The following is a 22,292-nucleotide window of genomic DNA, read 5'->3' on the forward strand; positions in this document are numbered from 1 at the left end:
ATGCTCCAACCTGCACAACCCATAAGTGGCTCATTGATAATGTAAGGGAAAACAGACAATCATTCCAATTTATTTGTAACTTGCTCAAAGATATACAAAAGCATTTTTGATGCGCACAAATTAATCCGACGTTTTAGTAAATAAAACAAAACCTAGTCCTTCTAGCGCTAGCTTCTACGTCAGCCCAAGATAAGTTTCTCTCCAACAGTCCCGCAGGATCATTGGCACCATGAATGTAACTCCTGCCTGTTGTAGTACAATCAAATGTCAATCATTAAAGTCAAATTTTCATAGTTTTCCACTGGACTGCTCCGCTACAGTAATTCTTTTTCACCATCATCAACAGCAATGTTTGAATTCTTCTCTGCATTTGAAATGCTATTAAAAGTATTTTCGGATCATAGTTTGTGATACATTTATGGCTTCCAGTAAATTTTAAACATGGACAATTATAATTACTTATAGGTACGTTAATTACGCCGATATTTTTTTTTAACATATCGTTTAGTCAGAGATGCAAGTAAACATTTCTAGAATATGATTTGGAATCTGCCCTTATGAAATAATACATGTCCATTGGAATCTATGGAGATGTCCGAGTGCCGTTTCAGCGACTGCAGGTGTTAAATTTGGCGAAGAAGCTTTCATCGATGCGTCCTGTTTTAATATCAGGTCTATTGCGCCTGTCATATTCAGCAGTGGTGGTGTTGTTATAGTCCAGCTCCTGCCGTTGCTCTTTCTTCAGTCGCTCCTGCTGCCTCTCTATGATCATAGCCGTACGTGTCGTGTTGGAGCACCAACGGTCGTATTGTTGCTTCTCTTTGATCCCCTCCAATTTTGTCATCATTTTCTCCTCAACTTGAAGGTTCCAGAACTTTTTCATTTGCTCAGAGCTCTCGGGATGTGGCCTTCTATCAAAGGCGTGCAACATACCAGGAACCCCCACCTGACTCGGCCGTATCTCTCTGAAGTCATCTCTGAGTTCCCGTTCATACCGTTGCCTCTCTTCAGCCAATGCCTGATTGAACTCGTTCAGTTCAACTGCATTTTTTCTCCTTCTCTCTAACACGGCAGTTTCCAGTCCCTGAGCGACATTGTCTATATGTACTCTGAATTTGTCATCGTTCAACCTTTCATTCTTTTGTCTTTCTTTCTCTCTGGCTAGCTCTATTTGTTGCTGGAGCAGCCACTCCCTCAGCTGCTCTTTCTGCCTGCATACTCGGTTTTCGCTGTTTGGGTCCTCGCCTGCCATTCCCGGAGGCATCATGTTTTCAAGCGGCTCCTCAGACTCATCCCGGTTCAGTTTCTCCTGAATGGCACGCGCATATTGTTCCTGAAAATTGCTCTTCTCCGCTTCAAATTTCTCCCTTTCTTCTTTGCGTTGAAGAAGATACGCTTGCTTGCTATCATGAAGGAATTGGGCCTCAAAAGTGTCTTGTTCAAACTTTTCTGCATCTTTCCATTTTTTCTTGTCATCCAGCTGCCTGTCAAGGCCTTGCTTGTCAATACCGATGGTTCTCAGTTTGTCGTTAAAAATTCTTTCTTTTCTTTGTCGCTCATTGTATTTGCGTCTTTCTAAACTTGCCCGTTCAAAGTTAGAGCCACTCCACATTTTGGCTCACAAAGGTAGTTTGTGTTAAAATGACCAGCTTGTTCAGAGTGGTTTACAACACACTGATGTACGGTTCACTTGATTTCTGTTATGGCTGATCCTGAAAAACACACACACAGAAAAACAATACCATAAGATTTTCACTCAAATGTTCATGTGCTGAATAAGTGTCTACTTGCTGTAAAGAGACAAGACTGTAAAAAAAAAAAATATATACATTTTAACATGGGACAATTAAAATATTTTAATCAATAAAATTAACCAATGCTTCTCAAAACATTATCTTATATTTTTGGCACTTTGCCCATTAAACACACTATACTCATTCACTAAATGCATACTTATTTTGTGCGGAATGGTAATGATAAGGACATTGAACGTGGTAAAATTCAATATATGCAGTATTACACTGCCACTATATTGCCATGAAAAAGTGTTTGCTTTCTTTTAAATTTTTATTTTTGCATAGTTTCACACTAAACATGCAAAGAAATAAGAAATCAGGAAGGAGCAATGACTTTTTCAAACTACACACACAGTATAACTTCTTTACAAATAAAGGCCAAGGTGTAACTAAAAATGCATTACCTCCTCATGCTGTTTTAGTTATTTTCATTTTAAAATCTCTGATGTCTTAAAATTGCAAGCTTGCACAGGTTGTGATAAGGAGAGCACAAAATCAAAAAACATCTATTTCTGACCTTGTGATTTGAAGCAATCTAACACGAAATAGTAAGAGTATTAGTGGGTTAGAATATGAGGGTATGTCACACATTCCTAATTACTACTCTGCAAGGCTCAGATTATTTAAATTTCCTGAAATTATTTCAAATGAAATAATTGTTGACTGTCAAGAAATGAATAAAATTAAGGGTTTCTAGTATACTATAAAGAGTAGATTCATGGAAGACAATCAAACTCTTGAATTGCTCATAATTTGTTTTGTTTTTCATTGGAATTATTAAAGTAGAATTCCAACTTTTAAAGTAACATAATTACAAGACACAAGTCCAAAAAGTTCCACTGAAATATGAAATACGTTAAGAAAAATTGAAGTAGAATGCAATTTGTATCAGAGCTTTTGTGAACACTGAATTGTTGAATTTTGCTACTTGACGTTCCACAATCAGCCACAATTTTCAAATCCTTTCAACTGCTTTGTAGGACTAGGAACACATTTTTTTTAATTGTATGCAATCCCAGAATGTTACCAATTCAACTTGTCAAGTGTAAGTAAGAGCTCATGCCTTCCTGTTCCTAAATGGAACTACAGCAGTAGTTCTCGTTGCCTTGTTGTCTAACATCAGCAGTCCAGGTGGCACTTATTTTCTTGAAAAGTGCACCCTGAAAAACCTTTTAAACATTAGCATTCATAAACAGTGTGGTTCTCAATCACCTGTTTTTGTCTCACCATAGGCAACAGTGTTGTCATAGCCTCCTTTTTGTTAAAAAAATAAATAAATTAAAATAAACCCGCTAAGTCCTGGAACTTTCTTGATATAACAATAGTCAAGCTATAAATGTTCCACCTCAAAATCCTTTCTTTCTTTTACCTCCTGCTTTTCTACTTAATCTATTGTACTCTACTACAAAATCAACACAACTCATCCCATCACCTTCAAACTCAAGGGAATTTACTGTCACCCTTTTGTGTAAAAGACTGACATCATCCTTTGACATAGCCCTGAGTGCCTAACTACCCAGATGAACTCATCCGTCATGTACTGTTACAACTTCTGTCATCATAAAGTTTTCAAAGTAATACATCATCCAGAGTAAGTACAAAGGATGACATCATCGAAAAACAACATCATGACCTCAAGGTATTTTCATGGAGAATAATTAATATTTTTTTACCGTATTTTGTATCACGGATTTACAGTAATATTAGATGCGATGTTGATGAAAATGTGTCTCAGCCTGAAGTTCACTGACATTGGATAACAGTAATTTTGCGATTCTTTTTAGTGCCCCCTTTTTATTTGGGCTTTTTATTGTTGTATTTTTGTTGTTGTTCAGAATGCTGTCATGTATTTCATGGATATTTTGTTCACTGTAAGCAATACTGCAAAACTCATATTGTAAACATTATTTCTACTGTACGTCTTGTGGTAAAAACAATATAAGCTTTGACAGTTTGTGCATCATGAACAAGTCATTGAAGCTCTTCTGTTATGCACGACTTGGCCACTGCGAGGCAGTTTAATATACTTGTGCAGATAAATGAAGAACTAGTCTAGATGACTCATTGATCTGAAGTGAGATTATTGTTATCTGTGAGTATTGTCTCGCTACATGTCTCTTAAGGCAGCTGTTTTCAACTGGTTTTGTCAAAGGGACCTTCATTATAACCAAGAAGCAATTTGGGGACCACTGCTTTGGCAGAATATTTCATTTTGCACCGAAGGAGGACAGACCAATACAGGCTATTTATTTGCACCTGTATGTCTATTTGGGAAATCTCAGCTACATTTGACATCATTTAGATGGGCAAATAGTTCACAAATTTAGCTGGAAAGTAAATTAAAAAAGTTACAATTATTTTCCATTTCAAAATTTGGCAGACAACCTGCAATACCACACCAGACCACCGGTTTACTTAAAGCAAAACACTGCCACATAGATGCTTAATCGTTCGGCTGTCTATGACGTCTACTATCATGCAATAGCACTGAAATAGCAGAATTCAAGGTTTTTCATTTAATTTGACAGTAACCATTAACTGAGAGTGTTATTAAACAACTTGAAGCCTTTTTTGGAGGGGAGGTCACTATGCAAGACCGCTGCTTGTGATGTAAGCAGGGGGAAGTCCACTGCTTCCCTACGCTCACATGCAGTGTTGGAGGTCACGTTACAGTAATATATTGCTTTGAGGCGGTAAATGAGTAAATGTTACTGAATTACTGAGTCTGAGAATGCATTGCAATACCAGATGTCACCAGTAATGCTGGGTTGGTTTAAAAATCAAAATTGTACAGTATTATATAATCTAAGACATTATTTAGATCTGTGAAATAATCAAATTTCAGTTTCTTCACATATTCACAAATTGTTAGATGCAATGCAAGCTATTAGCAACAAGCTTTAGGAAACCCAGAACAGGAATGCCTATTAAGTAGATCTGGGGTTTTCAACTGGTTTTGTTCAAGGGACCACCATTATAACCAAAAAGCCACCTTTGGCAGAAAATTATTTTATTTTGCACCAAAGGAGGATAGACCAATACAGGCTATTTAGTATTTGCATCTGTATGTCGATTTTGGGAATCTCAGCTACATTTGACATCATTTGGATGGGTAAATGATTCACAAAATCAACTAGAAAATAAGTCAAGTCTAAATTGACTTGAAGATTGAACCCACCACCTCCAAGGTTGAAGTCTATCACTCTATAAATGAACCACGCCACTTGAAGCTTTGCTTGGAGAGGGGGGCACCTATTCAAATTTCTACACTTGGTGAGTACCCCAAGAAGACCGAAAAAGTAAATTGATTCTGCCATGAATGGCGCTTTCAATGACCACTCACACAGTCAGAAAACTCATTAACCCCTGTTATCGTATCATATTGTCTTTGCGCAAGATATTGAACTTTATCTTGCTCCCAGTAGGGCCTGGTAGCGCCGTTTGTGGTGAATTTTTAGCTTGACTTTTTCTGTGTCTTCTCAGGGGTATTTTTTAATAAGTTTGAACCTCCCTAAGCAAAGTTTGGAGGTCAAGAATAAAGTGACATTTATTTTTTATTCTAAAGGTTTGAAAAAGCAAAACTAGAGGTATTGTTTTGGTTTTGTGTATTTTTTTACATGGAAAAATAGGGCAAAAAGTAGGACTTTTTGGATAGTCCAGCACACATTATTTGCTTTTACATTGATTCCTATGAAAAACATTGCTTCTACCTACAAACGTTTCTACTTACAAATCCTTACAAAAAAGTGTGACTTTTGGACAGTCCGGCACACATTTGCTTTTACGTTGATTCCTATTGAAAACGTTGCTTCTACTTACAAACAATTCCACTTACAAACCTGACCACAGAGCCAATTAAGTTTGTAAGTAGAGGTACCACTGTACAAGGTACACGAGCATATACTACATATAGGTAGATCATTCTGACTTGATCATTTTATCAATAGTTCACATGCTGAAAAAGTACTTGTCATCCACTATCAAGTGGCACGTGACTGTGAGAAACATTTCACAGCACGTGAATGGAAATGACATTTCTCAACCACGGTGTTCTTTCCCTCATGCCTGTGCATGGAACAAAACTACTAATTAACAAAAACTACAGGAGACCCCATTCCTAGTAGACGACACACAGCAAACACCGGTACATTTTAGAATACATAAAAAAGATGTAGATCTTGAAAGCTAATCATTCTGGAACGTCACAATTTAGTGTTCCGTCTGGGGAAAGTGAAATGCATGAGGTCACGTTTCAACTCCATGAAAAATGGAGGAAGGAGAGAGATTAGCATTTTCAAGATGGAAATCCATGCTATTAACATGGGAGATAAAACATTTAATTGACAACTAAAAAGTACCTCAAAAGTAATAAATCCAATCCAATGCGATGCGATGCGATGCGATGCGATGCGATGCGATGCGATGCGATACGATACGATACAACACAATAATATTATATAGTATTTACATCGTACTGCAGTGTCTATTCATGTATCGTTGACACATACACTGCTGCTGTCATTCTGCTCAGTCACATTACCGGATTTTTTAAATATATACACATATATTTGACTTTTTTTTATGTGTCCTATGATGCTGTATCAGTTGCTTTTTGCAAACTAATGTCCTCTTGAAATGCAGTTTAACTGGCATCATCGGTTGTCACTGCTTAGTCACATTTGTGTTGTACAAAAGTTTTCTGCAGCTTGTTTTCACAATGTTATACAGACAGTTTTACATTAACCAAAAATCAGACACTAGAGCGTCATTGTATAATAAGCTTCAGTGATCCTTAACAGCCCCTTTGACCACAAATAGTTTCTGTTGCAGTCGATTTCACCCTGAGGGAATATTCAGTGGCAACTTTTGATGCATAAAAAAATCTTTACTTTAAGAAAAATGACATTTTCTAATAAAGTAATTCCTTTGTTACAAAATATCATTTTTCTTAGGTACAATAAATATTGCAACAATATCAATATTGCTATAGTCAACAACTAGTATATCGCATATCATGTTTCATGCAGAAAATTTAGTAAGCTCAATGCTTAGCCAATTAATGTTCCATACCACTTTTTTTTCAGACTGATACAAGTACAATACTCAGTACATGACTAGTCACCAATACCAAGCACCGATACCACTAGTACTTTTGCTACATCAAGTTTCCCCCAAAAACAATGACATAATTTTTGGGAAAATACCTACGTATATCCCAATATAGCCATCTACCTTAAAATTGTATGAAAATGAATGACAATTTTCTATTCTTTATAATTTCTCATTTTTAGTTTCTTATCATAAAACTGCCACAATAGGGTATCAGCCGATGTCGTGAGTACCGATAATTGCTATTGGTACTCGCTCATCCCTAGTAATTACCTATCAGTGGTTCTTAACCTTGTTGGAGGTACCGAACCCCACTAGTTTCATATGCGCCTTCACCGAACCCCTCGTTAGTGAATTTTTTTTTTTTTTTTTTATTAATTCAAGACATAGATGTTTTTTACTAGTGCACAAAATGAGCTGTGCATGAACATCATCACCTTGTTCAAAGAACAAAACCAACACAATGCATGAACTCGCAACAAATTGCATACTGGCAAATCAGAAGCTACACGATAAAACAGGTTTGTTCGGACCTCCTCAGTGGGGGCTCTGTCGAACCCCTGAGACCGACTCACCGAACCCCTAGGGATCGATCGAACCCAGGTTAAGAACCACTGACCTAGATAATGGTTTAACTGTGGATGATGACGCACATTTAAATTTTTTGTCTAACTGGTGAAATTCAGATAATAATTCCATAAGAACAACATTCCATATCTTTGCAACATATCGATATTTTTGCTCTACTATATTTGTACTGCCCATCCACTGAGCTCTCGCAACAATGCAGTCGCTCTTGAAATCTGCTATCCTCAATTGATTACACTGATTTTATTAGAATTAGTCAAACGTCTCAAAGAAAATGTATGTTGGTCGGCGTTCCATGACATCTGCAGCTGATAGATTTGCTCAATGAGTCAAGGTCACCCAATTGTTGGATACTACAGTAAGGTTATCATGCCCAAGTTCATATGTCATTATGTTATCACAATAGTCAGACGTGTTCAAGTGTACATATATTATTGGAGAACGATTTAGCCCGCGGTTGCCGTCCTGGACAGGATGCGTCTTGTGCACCATCCACGTGCATTAAACACCGACTCCTACAGGGGGCGGGAGAAGGGAATATTGCCGCGACGCTCCAAGTGAAGTTTCATTTCCTCCTGACACCTCTACTGAGAGCCGCTTCCACGCAGGACGCTTCAAATTAACTTTAATAAGAGCTCGCTGCCACTTTCCGTCAACATGGACATCAACTTGAAGACAATGCAAAATTCCAAGGGGGTTTATTCAGTTAACGAGGCGGCTTCCAAGGACTCCTGTCTGAGACGCATTGGCAGATGCATTCCGCTCAATTACCGCACTGAACTCATTCAGCTCCTCAAACTCGCGGGACCCGTGGTAAGATGACCATAAACGCAGCACCAGGTTTCCTTCCATAGACGTAATTAATGTACTGTATTTTTCTTCCTTTACAGTGTATTTCTGTGTTTCTTCCAGTCTTTTTAGTTATTATATTATTTATGTTATTATTTTAAGATTTATTTCGAAGATGCAAAAGAGTACAGGATAATTCAGCAACTTTGGGGAAAAACAACTAAATTCAACTCATCTAATACAAAAATAAAGACAGAAAAAATGGTTCGAAATAATGAATACAAGATGGGTAATAAATGTAACCACTTATAAATCAGTTTATACATACAGATTACTTACATGTCCAAAAGTGTAAGTATTTCGACCCCCATATATTTTGTAGTTACTAGCATATCAGTATTTTGGAATATTCATACCTATCTGTACAAAATACATTATATTTTAATTTGCCATAACCTTCTCTCAAAATACCGTATTTAAAACCATGTTTTATCTGATTAATTGGTGTAAATAATCGCTAGATAACTAGAATACAAAACTAATCGGTAGCTGCACCCCCAGATTCATATAAAGTCCGCCATGCTTGGTATTTCAAATTTCTATTTAAAATGGATGTATTTAATCCAGAAGACCAATTTGCCAAGCACAAATCAATGTAGTTAGAGTGTGTGTGTGCGTGTGTGTGTGTGTGTGTGGGGGGGGGGGGGGGGGTAATGGGCAGCCATTACTTTTAAAGTACAGTGAAACAAGTGACAATATTTATTGTATTCGTTTTTCTCCTCCAGATCATTTCCCAGATGATGATCTTCATGATCAGCATCGTCAGCATGGTGTTCTGTGGTCATTTGGGAAAAGTAGAACTTGCAGCTGTATCATTATCAATTGCAGTAAGTTATTTTTTCACAATTATCTGTGATTAATACATACTGGTTATGTCCACAAATCCACAACATTTTGGTAGTTTTCTCCCATTCAGGTGAGGAAAAGCATTCATTCACTGGCTTTCAGGTACACCTCAAAGTTGCTCCACTATCTAAAAGTTGGTCTACTATATAACATAAAATACCACACGGTTGATCAGAAGTGGATTAATACCATGTGAAGAGTTCCTTCAGAGTAAGCCAGGGCCAAAATAACAAACACATCTAGCTTTCACAAATTCATCCATCCAGCCAGCTGTTTTCCGTACCGCTCGTTCATCCCTGCAAGGGTCGAGGGCGTGCTGGAGCCTATCCCAACAGTCTTCACAAATTCAACTAACCAAAAAACTACACCAGGGGTTTTCAACTGGTTATGTCCAAGGGACCACCAATATAACCAAGAAGCAACTTGGGGACCACTGCTTTGGCAGAATATTATTTTATTTGGCACTGAAGGAGGACAGACCTATAGAGGCTATTTATTTGCATCTATTTTGGGAATCTCAGCTACTTTTGACATAATTTGGATGCGTAACTGATTCACAAAATTAGCTGCAAAAAAATTCAAGTCTAAATTGACTTGACGATTGAACCCACCACCTTCTTGGTTGAAGTCTATTACTCTATAACCAAGCCGACCCTTGTACTTCATTTGGGGAGGGAGAAACCTGTTAAAATATGCTACACTTGGTGAAAACCCAAGAAGACAGAAAAAGTAAATTGATGCTGCCATGAATGGCGCTGCCAAGCCCTTCTGAGAGCAAAATATGCCTTGCTCAAAGACACTTTGACATGATCACTGGGCTTGAGGATAGAACCCAGCACCGACAGGTTTGGAGACTTTCACTCTACGACTGAGCCACGTGATAAATAGGCAGTCAGGAATCACCGTTGGATGGAAAAAGTTGATGGCTAGGAATTTGAAAATGGGAGGGGGTACTTGTTTTCACGAGCTGACATATTCTAATAGGGCTTCTATTAGAGTTAGTACCCCCCTGTAACTTGGCTTGGGGAGGGGGCAACCTGTTCAAAGTCAGTTGATTGATCACAAAATTATCTGGAAAATTAATCAAGTCAAAAATAATGCATCAGTTTCATTTAAAAAAACGTTACAATTATGTTCCATTTCCAATTTTGCGGACCACCTGCAATACCGCCGCGAACCACTAGAGAGCCACGAACCACCGATTGACAATCCCTGATCTACTCTATTCAAGGGCAAGACAATAACAAGAAACTCAAGGTGACGGTGACAAGGAGGGACATGTCAACGAGGCCAGTCTTGACACTGACAGCAGCATAATTTGAAGCTTGCCATTCAGCTGAGCCCACAACAATCATTGCTCTTCCAGCAGTCAATGTGCAGGGTTGTTACGGCAAAGCAATTGTCCAATGATGTGCAGAGATCAATTACGGGCACATAAAACACAAATACAGACACAAACAAGCAGATGAGGTCTCACTCCAGTTTCCAACCAAGAGCGTCACTCCTCCTTCGGGTGAGGGGATGGGTCCCAACAGTTTTTTTTTAATGTAAGCCCAAAAAACACACAAAAAAAACAAAAACTAAAAAAATTAACAGGAAAACAAAAAAATAAATAAATAAAAAAATGTTGTCCACCATAATAGAGGAAAGGTTACAAGATATAGAGGAAAATAGTTTATAATTCCCCCCCTCCGTATTTATTATTATTATTATTTTAGTTTAATCAATTGAGGGGTCTGTGCGGCCACCAGTTGCTGATCCCTAGCATACTGCATACTGTAAAATGGAGACTTTGGTCAACTACTTAACCAACATTTTAAAAAATTGGAGGAAAGGAAAAAGGAAAGGTGGAAAAAAAGGAAGAAAGGATACATTAGTATTTTTTGTCATGCTAAGATCATTCTAAACAATCAAATGATTCGATGATCATTCTGTGAAGTGGACCAAGTTAAATGGGAAAATTGATTTCTGTATTTGCACAATCATACAGATCCTCAGCATATATTTATGGCATGGAGAACTCTTATCCTCTGTTACGTATGTATCTACTGAATGTCAAAATGACTGTTGTGAAAAGGGTCACGGTAAACATTTTACTGTGTTTTACTGTAAAATAACATATTATTGACAATGCTTCCTTAATTGCAGGTGGTTAATGTGACTGGTTTATCCATTGGAACCGGGCTATCCTTAACTTGTGATACCCTCATATCTCAGGTAGTGTCCTCAACTTCTTGCACTTCTACCTTATTTATATTAGTGATATTGAAACACAAACCACTCTGACCGGGCTCTCAGATTGTACGGGTTCCAACTAAAACAGTTAAACAATAATATATTGTATCAAGTTAGTTTACATTTCATGAATCTAAACAAATCATTAGTGTGATGTTAGTGTTTCCTGACACTGCTTATTTGATTCTGCTTTTGGGTAGACCTATGGGAGCGGAAACCTGAAGCGTGTGGGGGTGATCCTTCAGAGAGGGATTCTGATTCTACTGCTGGCTTGTTTCCCCTGCTGGGCTGTTCTCATCAACACTGAACCCATTCTAATCGTAGCCAAACAGAGCCGAGAGGTTGCCAGGTCAGTCACTTTTCAATCTGCAGCATCTTGGTTACAATAATTTTGGAAAGAGCCTATTGTTCATCATAATAATGACAATAATATTAATAATTGTTTTTGTTGTTCTTATTATCCCATTTTATCAAATCAGTCAGACTCTTGGATACTTTATAAACCAATGCTTCACTGTGTTTCATGGCTTCTTTCAGTTGCTTAATGCCCATTTGAATTATCGTAAAAGTAATAGTTAGTAGTAGTAGTAATGGAAGTTAACAAAATAAATATAATACCTATATTGTATGCTGTAATGTACAATGTAATACATATGTTCAGTTTAGTAATGGAAGTTAACAAAATAAATATAATACCTATATTGTATGCTGTAATGTACAATGTAATATTGTATGCTGTAATGTACAATGTAATACATATGTTCAGTTTAGTAATGGAAGTTAACAAAATAAATATAATACCTATATTGTATGCTGTAATGTACAATGTAATACATATGTTCATGTATGTTTCCAACCCAAAATTTCACATGGCTATTTGTGTGTTGCATAGTCTGTCACAACTTTATGTGAAGATCTCCATGCCTGCCCTGCCGGTGAGTTCACATTCATCTTGGTTTGCATGAGTTATAGCACTAGACTTAACATACATTGTGTGCTTCTATCATGTAAGATTATGATTTCCCCCTTCAGGCGGCATTTATGTACCAGCTGCAAGGGAGATATCTTCAAAATCAGGTTCCGTAAAGCGAGGCACACAAGTTCATAATATACATGAAAATAACATGTTTGCGAGTGTGTTTTTTTTTTCCCGTTTTTTGTTTGTTTGTTTGTTTGCAGGGAATCATTTGGCCACAGGTCATAACCGGTGCAGTTGGGAACATTTTAAATGCAGTCATCAATTATGTTTTCCTACATCTTCTACATTTGGGAGTTGCGTAAGTTTTTTTTTAATAGTATTAGCAGTTCATTTGGGAAAATAATATTACCGTAATTTCCGGACTATAAGCCGCACCGGACTATAAGCCGCACCAGCTAAAATTCAGGGATATTTTAGTTTTTTTCTTACATAAGCCGCACCGGACTATAAGCCGCACGTGCACATGACTTTTTTACAAAGAAAGACAGTACACAGAAAGCCGTAAAAATCCATAAATACGCCGCGCCGCCATTTAAGCCTCAGGGTTCAAAGTAACCTTCTGAATAAAATGCATTAAAAGTTCACATTCATTACAACTTGTTTTTGGTGAGCAAAATGTCAGAAGAATTGAATTTAAATGCTGATTGATTGGGTTTTAATGCAATGCAGATGGTCCAAACAGCGCCACTGCTTTGTGTAATCTCTGAGTCACATGGCAGAGTATGAAAAAGGGTTTAGAGCCCTTTGACGCAGGTCACCTAGCGTGCATTCCTACTAAAGCTCATAATAGTCACAAGCAACACAGCCAGAATAAGCAGCAGCCATAGTAGTGTTTCAAAATAGTATTTTTGTTGTTGTTTTTTTTCTTCAAGATACCGCACAACAGTGGTCCACAGCTTTTTTACGAGTGTATAAAAGTGATCAAGTCGTCACAAAAATCACGAAAAAAAATCTTATATAAGCTGCACCTGACTATAAGCCGCAGGGTTCAAAATTTTGGAAAAAAGTCACGGTTTATAGTCCGGAAATTACGGTAGTCAGAATATGTTTTGTTGATATAGTGGAGCCAGACCTGAAATTCGCCTGCTAATATTCCAGAACAGGGTTTTTTCTCATTGCATAATTCATTGTAATTGTAGTCCTAATTATGCAAAGCGCATTCCCCTTTGCGTAATTTTAAATACATCTATAATCCCAAGGATGTTTTTGTTTGACATTTTATTGTGGATGGCACTATTGAACAGATTTCCCTCATTTCTTTGTTGGACAATTGTGATTGCCTCCAATGATTGTCAATTATTATAAAAATAATTCAGGTCAATAAATAAGTTTCTACTTTGATATCACCTTTTAGAAAATGAATAGTTTAAATGCCGTTAATATATTCTAGAATTTTTTAGCTGTGTTTAAATCCTGCTGTTTATGTCTTTGTTCAAGTGGTTCCGCTGCCGCCAATTCAATCTCACAGTACGTGTTGGCTGTGGTCTTATTTATTTACATTAATTGGAAGGGGTTGCACAAGGCCACATGGGGAGGTCAGTTTCCCTCTCACTCACTTTAAGCCTGATAATGAATGAATGATTAGTGTTTCTTTATGATTTATTTTCCTATCCAGTTACATTATTTCATTTGATGATACAGTACTTTTGTGATCAAAGTCCAAATGTGTGATGTTTGAACAAAATTGGTTACATTTTGTAACTAAACAATGCAACAGATTCGAGAGGTGATGACTCCCACTTTCATTATTTGCCTATCAAGAAGCACTACATATTATTTTTAACATAACATTACTGCACATATTCAGTGATTACTTTCTCCATTTATCCATTTAAGCACATACTGTATGCATGCTCAATTTCAATTAATAAATTAATTATTATACTTATTTATCTTTAACACATCAATCTTATGAAAGTTGTGTTTATTATTTTTTAATGGTTTGATCCACAGGCTGGTCTGTCGACTGTTTACAAGAGTGGGGACCCTTTGTTAAGCTGGCCATCCCGAGCATGCTCATGCTTTGTCTGGAATGGTGGCTATTTGAAGTAGGAGGATTCATTGCTGGTATAATTAGTGAAGTAGAGCTGGGAGCCCAGTCCGTTACATATCAGCTCACAGTTGTAGCTTACATGGTAAGTGAAACAAATTCATCTAAACTTGATCAGCATCATAAGCACAGGCAGCCACACAACAAATTAATGCCTGCGATACCACAATAAAAGTATCTTACAGTAGTGGACACAAATAATAATAAATAATAATGGTAGCACAGGCCATCCAGACTGCCAAAACAAAATGGGGAAGAAAGTGTAGTAGAACAAACACTAGAAGGTGCTAGGCTAACTGTGGGCTTATTTAGAAACTACTTTCTAGTAAATGACATGGAAGAAATGCATGCAAACAAGCTACACAACCAGTTTCTGGTCTTGCCACAATCAGTGTTTGGCTTGGCGTAGCAGCTGTATGCTGTATAATCATTGAAACAAATAATATTCTAAAGCATTTTTCAGAAGTTTGTGAAAGTGGTAAACCTCTGATAACCAAATAAAAAAATAAATGATGATTTGCATTCATCTCACAAATCTCGTGTTGGCCACAACCTGATCTAAACAGTTTTATTTGATGGAATCCTAAATAATGCATAATTGTTTCTCTACATTCTACCTTTGCAGTTCCCACTTGGAATTTCTGCTGCTGTTAGTGTTCGAGTAGGGAATGCGCTTGGTGCAGGAAACATTGAGCAAGCCAGACTGTCAAGCAAAGTTTCCATCATCTGTGCATGTAAGAAAACGTTTGTATGTACGTTTGTAAACTGGAAATGATATCGGTAAATTTTACATTTGCTAAGCAGCAAGGATAAGGCCATAAAAACACTGCTTAATTGGAGATTGGACACATGGCATGTAGTAATAGGCAGGTAGTGAAATAGATAACAGAAATGTCTGAATAAGAAACAAACTGTGCATCAAATTCGTGTGTCATTACTAGAATTGCAAATTGTCTTCACTTTTAATATCTTTTTTAAAAAAAATTATTTGACCAGTTTTTACTCATCTGATTTAAAAACGGGTTATTTGACAGTTTGTTTTGTAGCTTTTACTGTATATAGTATGAGGTGCTCATACATTTATTTCGGTTGACACTCATAATGGCCCTCCGAAAGAAGCTATGATTACAATGCGGCCCGTGAAAAAAATGAGTTTGACACCCCTGGTCTATACCCTTCCACCACCACTACCTTTGGGACACTTATTTTCATTTTTGTCATCCTTAATCTGGTGACTGAAATGTAAACATGTATTGCTCTTATTGGTTGTATCTGTTTCCCATTGCAGTTATCGTGGCCTTTTTTGTTGGTCTTACCATCACCCTTGCCAAAAGTGTCATTGGCTACATTTTCACCTCAGACCTGTGAGTTATACTGTTACATATTAGTAACTTTGACGCTCGTAATACGTGCCACACCGAGGAACTGTCTTTAAAGAATACAGTAGTTCACATTAAAAAACTATCAGAATATGTAAATGAATGAATTATTTAATTATAATCTAGTAAGTTAAAACAACAGTCATTTGTTGTGGGGGTGAAAAGTGAATAAATATAAAGTTGTGATAGAGATTAAAAACGTGTTTACAGTGATCCCTCGCCACTTCACGCTTCACCTTTTGCGAATGCGCTACTTCACAGGTTTATAAGTAACGGGCGAATAGCGTTTAAATACACACGTGCCTCTGAGCAATGTGCATTACTGTGAACGTGACTGAGTTCAAGCGCAGGAGGCAGAAACTGGTGCAGATGAAATCGGAGCACGTGACAATATCACGTGTTTGTTCTTTTATTTACTGTAAAAGGTACCATACATGTACAGAACAGTGTGGGAATGGTTATTAAGGAATGGGAACAGTTTATGAAGCGTAAAAGTATTCAGGAGCCTTTAATATTGTGTATATGACCACAATGCAACAGGAGATTCATCCGCAACCGACTCACTTTGGTTTCGCTATGCATGATGTCCCCTGGGTTAGCGTAATGTGGTATTTCTGAAGGCAGACACTTTCTAAATGACTTCCATTACACCTGTGCTCCCTAGCAACCAACTAATAACATTACGTGTTGGAAATTTCAATACAATTGTGTTTTATTTTATAAATAATCCATATATTGTTTCTACTTTGAAGATTTCAGTTTTTTGCAGGTGGTTCTGGAACGCATCGCCAGCAAAAACCGAGGGCTCACTGTATTATGTTTTTGTTACGACTAACACTTATTTACACTTATTTAATGTGAATTACTTATTCACATTCTCCTACAGTGCTAAATCTAATTCAAATGCAATTGCATTGAATGCACCCCATTGCCAGTGAATAATAAAGGAATGAAAGTTCTCGATGAACTATCAAACCAGTGAATGTTAAACTAAAAATGTTAAAAAAGAAAAATATTACTATATATAAGTGAATAAAATTAAGATGTAATCTGATGTGATTGTAGATCAAAATTTAAAGTCACAGATAATTAATACCATGCTATGCAAGTGGGAACAAATTACAATGAAAAACAATGAGTTCACAAATTCAGACTATAGCTTGTGAAGAAGGCATTACGTACATATTATTAGCCATAAATTATTTGGAATATTTTTACATGTCAGCACCTCACAGAGCTTCTTGCTTTTCTTTTGCTAGAATTTTCATATTGTATCTCATCACATTTGTTTCATAACTTTCAGAGACATTTTGAAACGGGTTGCTGAAATCTTGATTGTTTTCATCTTCTTGCATCTTTCTGACGCTGTTGCGGTAAGAAAAAAAAATCCTATTGACATTTTAGGAGAAGTTTTAAATGTGCTTTGTGTGAACTTGCAACAATCACTGCAGGGTGTGTGCGGTGGTGTCATTCGAGGAGTTGGGAAACAAAAAGTTGGTGCTCTTTGTAACCTGGTGGGGCACTACTTCATTGGCTTTCCCATTGGCTTGGCCTTAACCTTTGCGGCAAAATTGAACATCCTAGGTAAGACTTGCATGTTCTGGAATCAAAATGTGTCATGTGAGCTTCAGAAACGCTGCTGTTGTTTCTTCAACAGGGCTTTGGATAGGTCTTACTGTCTGTGTCTTAATGCAAGCTACTTTCTTACTCGTATATCTATACAAACTAGATTGGAGCAAGGCTGCTGAAAAGGTGGGTTACTCAATTCTCTGAAAACACAAATGTGACTTTATGAAATCAAGTGATTTGCATTGTAACATTTTTTAATGCCTTCAATCAGGCTAAAATTAGAGCCGGGGTCCAGGTCCCCTATGATGACACAGTTAAGACAGAAGATTGCAAGTTCGGTAAGTTCAGGCGTACAAATAGCCATCTTTATTTTGATGATTTAACAAAAAAAACACTTTACAATACTATACAATACACTTTACAATACTATATATATATATATAGTGTGTGTGTGTGCGTGTGTGTGTATATATATATATACATACACACACACACACACGCACACACACACACACACACACACACACACACACACACACACACACACATATGGCATGCCGTTCAGGAAATTAATATTTGAATATATTGAATGAACCTTGAATATATTGAATGAACTTCGGAATATATTGAATGAACTTCGGAATATATTGAATGAATTTCGGAATATATTGAATGAACCTTGAATATATTGAATGAACTTCGGAATATATTGAATGAATTTCGGAATATATTGAATGAACCTTGAATATATTGAATGAACTTCGGAGGTTTCGTACCCAACCTCTGGACTTGTACATGGATTTAACTCGTCTCTGACCTGGTGCTCTGGTTGACCTTCGCTATGGCATTTGTTGTATCTCATCAATCTCGAGCTGTGATAGCAGGTGCCGTTTATGGATATTGGAACATTGAGCTACTAGTTGCTTGGCCGATAGTGTTGACTGTGGGTATTGAAGTTGCCATTGTTCCTGCATTCTCCGCATGTAACCCCTCTCGCTCGGGTTGCTGGAGTAGTAGCATACCAACAGATCCTTATTCTCGCATCTCGCCCATTTGTGTCTTGTTCCAGTAGCCCATTTTTCATCAGGGTGCTCTGGTTCCCCAGCACCTGACGCAGACCTTGTTTGTCCGCGCGACGTCTGAGCCGGCATGTCTTTCGTTTCTTGTACTCTCATTATCTCTGAGGTAGGCGGTATCGTTAAGGGTCTTGCCTAAGGACCCACACTGACTGTTGGTAAGGTAATCGCTCATTGCTCATATTGTGCCCCTGCCGGGAATCGAACCCGGGTCTCCCGTTTGTAAGTCACGTGACTTACTGATTGAGCTAGTCAGCCGTATTTTCCGGACTATAAGGCGCACCTAAAAAACTAAAATTTTCTCATTATGACTCATTTCTCATTATAACTATTTAATAACACCATAAATTGCCCTTAGATGTGAGTGCGAGCGCGGATGCTTGTTTGTCTCTGTGTGGCCTGCGGTTGAATGGCAACTGGTTTAGGGTGTCCCCTGCCTACTGCCCGATGACTGCTGGGATAGGCTCCAGCGCGCCCGTGACCCCCGTGGGGATAAAGCAGTACAGAAAATAAATGGATGGATGGATGGATGGATGGATGGATGGATGGATGGATGGATGGATAGATGGATGGATGGATGGATGGATGGATGGATGGATGGATGGATGGATGGATGGATGGATGGATGGATGGATGGATGGATGGATGGATGGATGGATGGATGGATGGATGGATGGATGGATGGATGGATGGATGGATGGATGGATGGATGGATGGATGGATGGAACCTAATCTTTAGAGCACACAGGTATTTTTTACCTGATGTAACCAAAATGTAACCACTTAAACCAGATGGCTGAAAAATATAAAATATTATTTGGGCGCCATTGAATACCACAAGGAAGAAAGTAGGTCGGCAAACAATACTAAAAATATAAATAAATAATACTAAATAAATAAGTAGTGCTGAAAATATTTTCAACATGGAGATGAATACAGACATTCTGAGGTGACAAAGTTCAATTCACCATTAAGTTGCAACTGCAAATACTCGGATGTTGGCCAGAAACTGTGTCAGTATCTCGAGTGTTATTTCTGTATATGGAGCCATTGCAATGCGATATATCGTAATATGAGTATTTTGTCTCTGGTTGAGTACAAAGTGAAGCAAATATTTTTGTCTGTTAAGTGTTAAAACTATAGTTGTGTTTTTGAATCTTCAGAGTCAAACACCAACCAGGACCCAGTTACTTCCCCTACATCCAGGTGTGAGAGCGCTTCAGAGGGCCAACAGATTCCAGATCAACATAAAACTGCAACTACCATAGTCGGCAATGTTCTCACAGTAAAACAGCTGCTTTTGAAGCGTGGCTTGATTTTACTTATCTTTGTTGCCATCTTAGCGGCCGGAATTATCGCCAGTCACTTCCTTGTCAAACTGCTAAAATGAGCCTCGTGTTGGTTTGTAACGGACAGTCATTAAGTGAACACTGGAGGACTCGATAGTGGGTTTTTATTAGTTGCTTCTAATATCAACTCATCTCATATGTCATGAGTAAATCATCACGATCAAACCCACGATCATAAACGTGTCAATAATGTATGTAAATGCAATCACTTTGCACTGTGTTTGGTGTTTATTCAGCAATAGTGTTCATTCTGCACCTTGATATGGGCCAATGATTGCAAGACTGAAAACTAGGTGCAGGCAGAGCGTGCACAAAAGTGGAGCTTAAACAAAACAAAGCATTGACTGAAGAATACACTCCACCTGAGAAAGAAAAGACAATCAAGCTCTGTGAGTGGGAACGGAAGTTTAACTCCAAACGGCAACTCAAGGAGACAAGTCTTGATTAATTTTTTTCAGATGAGAAACATGTATAAATTTGGGTTGCTTATTCAATGGATGAGACAGTTATGGTGATAGCAAATGGGCTCCTATTGTAAAAATGTTTTTTTATACATATTTCTTGTATGTAATATGCATCGTATATCTTACAGATGTGGCAGATTCATTTCGTGACAACTTATTGTGTAATTAAATGCTTAAGCAGCGTCGACACTCTTGCTACTCCGTCGCATTGGGACTTGCCTCCTTCAAAAGATAGCCATGGCACACAGTGACAACAAGACATGAGGGGGAAATTCCGCAAAGTATTTCCAGTGACACTTGAGGCACTGGCCTCCTCCCCATGACTCGCCACACCTTGACGTGTGTCTGAACTTGTCGGAGAGGACACGCACGCACACGCACGCACGCACACGCACGCACGAACACCCCCGTCCTCGAGCGAGTCATAAACGGTCAAGAAAACAAATAGATCATCCTATTATAGAATTCTCAACTGGCTGGTTGTCGCTTGTTTGTGTCAGACAAGTGACACAAACAAGAATTAAATACAGCCATCGGAGTTGGACCAGATGCTAGCTAGCTAGCGTCGCGTCGTTGCGCGTTTTGCCTGGCGTTCACCGCATCAAATCAGCAGCTCACCGCATCAACTGCATAATTTGGAATGCCGCGAGGAAGGACACCGGTATCCAAGCCTTGTTTCTGCGGATCAGGCGACCATGCTGCGATGATCCAATGCGCCAACTGTAAAGCATTCATCCACTACGAATGCCTGGGGTTAACGGTATCAGAAATCAGCTCGGTGATCAACGATAAACTTGCAAGCTACATCTGCAAAGTCTGCATTACTTCGTTGTCCAGCCAAGATCTACAATCGTTTGCCGGTCTGAGTGAAAACGGGAACGTCTACCACTTCGTGAACCGATCAGGCACCGAGGATTCAGGACCACCAGGGTCTTCGGTTGTGGGTTCTGTGGCACCGGATCAGCTGTCGCAGATAATTCAAGCTGCCACAACGGCGGCGGTTAAAGCTGCGATGGAGTATATGGAGGAATTCGTCGAGCGCCGAGAAAAACGGAAAAACTTAGTGGTCGTGGGTGTCCCCGAGAAAGAACCGGATAAGGCGACACAGGATCGTATGGATCTGGCCATGGTTCAGAAGTACTGTGACACTTTGGGCATGGATCCCGGATCCATCAAAAAGACATTTCGGGATGGAAGGAAGAAGGGCTTCAGGGTTATGAAGGTAGTATTCGACGATGGCTGTGGGCACCAGAGAATGACATTTCTAAAGAATGCCAAACGGGAATGTTTCGAAAAGGATTCCAACTTCAGAGGACTCAAATTTGTCCCATTTGTGCGATTTGACTTGACATTCACACAGCGACGTGAAGACCAGAAGCTCCGAGAAGATCTTAGAAAATTGCGCGAGGGAGGGCGGGATGTGATTATTCGAAATGGGAAGATAATTGATCGTCCGTTGCAATTTGGAAATTCTCAACAGGGAAACGAGTGACATTTGGTCAGAATGGAGCCAATGTGGCATTTCGTGATAGTATTCGCAAAGGTGAAACTAATGGTGTTCGTATACCGTATTTTTACTGAACGCTCAGAGTATTTGCAATAAGTTCGTTGAGTTTCTATACCTCACTAACATTCAACCCGATGCCATTTACTGTGTCTGTGAAACTTGGCTATCATCTATTATACGTGACGTTTTTTTCTCGGAAATCCTGAAAAAATTTAATTTAGAACGCTGTGATGACAGTGTTAGGAGGGGCCCGGGAGGTGGTGTCCTATGCTTGATCCCAAAAATACTTAAGTACAGACTAGTTGATGCATTAGCTAATGATTTTTTCGAGCTTTTGTGTATTGATTTGGTAACGCCTGGTGCTAGAAATAAGGAGCCTATAAGAATGATTGTATGTTATCGTTCCCCCACTCCGAATCGTGTTAATTCAACTGCAGCCTTGATTCAAGCTCTATATAACTTATGCCTGTCATGCTGTCATGTGTAGTCCGGATCA

At 38.4% G+C, this 22,292-nt stretch overlaps 2 protein-coding genes across 3 annotated transcripts; one reads left to right on the top strand and one right to left on the bottom strand.

Annotated features, from left to right (window-relative positions):
* Nucleotides 1-54: 54 nt before the first annotated feature.
* Nucleotides 55-3,289, bottom strand: LOC125968763 (RIB43A-like with coiled-coils protein 2). Of its 2 annotated transcripts, none has more exons than XM_049720149.2 (2): nt 3,024-3,289; nt 55-1,712 (listed from the first exon to the last, which is right to left on the bottom strand). In XM_049720149.2, exon 2 carries the CDS (start codon nt 1,610-1,612, stop codon nt 608-610), a length of 1,005 nt encoding a protein of 334 aa, XP_049576106.1. In that variant the 5' UTR covers nt 1,613-1,712; nt 3,024-3,289; the 3' UTR covers nt 55-607. The 2 variants fall into 2 exon arrangements, with proteins under 2 accessions (XP_049576106.1, XP_049576105.1); XM_049720148.2 differs by having other exon boundaries at nt 3,009-3,289.
* A 4,738-nt stretch (nt 3,290-8,027) lies between these two features.
* On the top strand, nt 8,028-20,478 carry LOC125968753 (multidrug and toxin extrusion protein 1-like). Its single transcript, XM_049720133.2, has 16 exons — nt 8,028-8,306; nt 9,068-9,169; nt 11,337-11,405; nt 11,624-11,772; nt 12,316-12,358; nt 12,456-12,500; nt 12,603-12,700; nt 13,840-13,937; nt 14,356-14,537; nt 15,078-15,186; nt 15,741-15,816; nt 17,135-17,204; nt 17,283-17,415; nt 17,489-17,583; nt 17,672-17,738; nt 19,640-20,478. The coding sequence occupies exons 1-16, from the start codon at nt 8,151-8,153 to the stop codon at nt 19,864-19,866; spliced, it is 1,719 nt and encodes a 572-aa protein (XP_049576090.1). The 5' UTR covers nt 8,028-8,150; the 3' UTR covers nt 19,867-20,478.
* Nucleotides 20,479-22,292: the final 1,814 nt, after the last annotated feature.

Source organism: Syngnathus scovelli, chromosome 5 (genome assembly GCF_024217435.2).
Source record: "Syngnathus scovelli strain Florida chromosome 5, RoL_Ssco_1.2, whole genome shotgun sequence".
NCBI lineage: Eukaryota > Metazoa > Chordata > Actinopteri > Syngnathiformes > Syngnathidae > Syngnathus > Syngnathus scovelli.

Excerpts from the sequence above, each read along its gene's own strand:
- LOC125968753 (XM_049720133.2), top strand. The coding sequence starts at position 8,151 with ATGGACATCAACTTGAAGACAATGCAAAATTCCAAGGGGGTTTATTCA. Across the intron at positions 13,938-14,355 it reads GCACAAGGCCACATGGGGAG|GCTGGTCTGTCGACTGTTTA; the intron begins GTCAGTTTCCCT and ends TTTGATCCACAG. Across the intron at positions 17,205-17,282 it reads ATCTTTCTGACGCTGTTGCG|GGTGTGTGCGGTGGTGTCAT; the intron begins GTAAGAAAAAAA and ends CAATCACTGCAG.
- LOC125968763 (XM_049720149.2), bottom strand. The coding sequence starts at position 1,612 with ATGTGGAGTGGCTCTAACTTTGAACGGGCAAGTTTAGAAAGACGCAAA.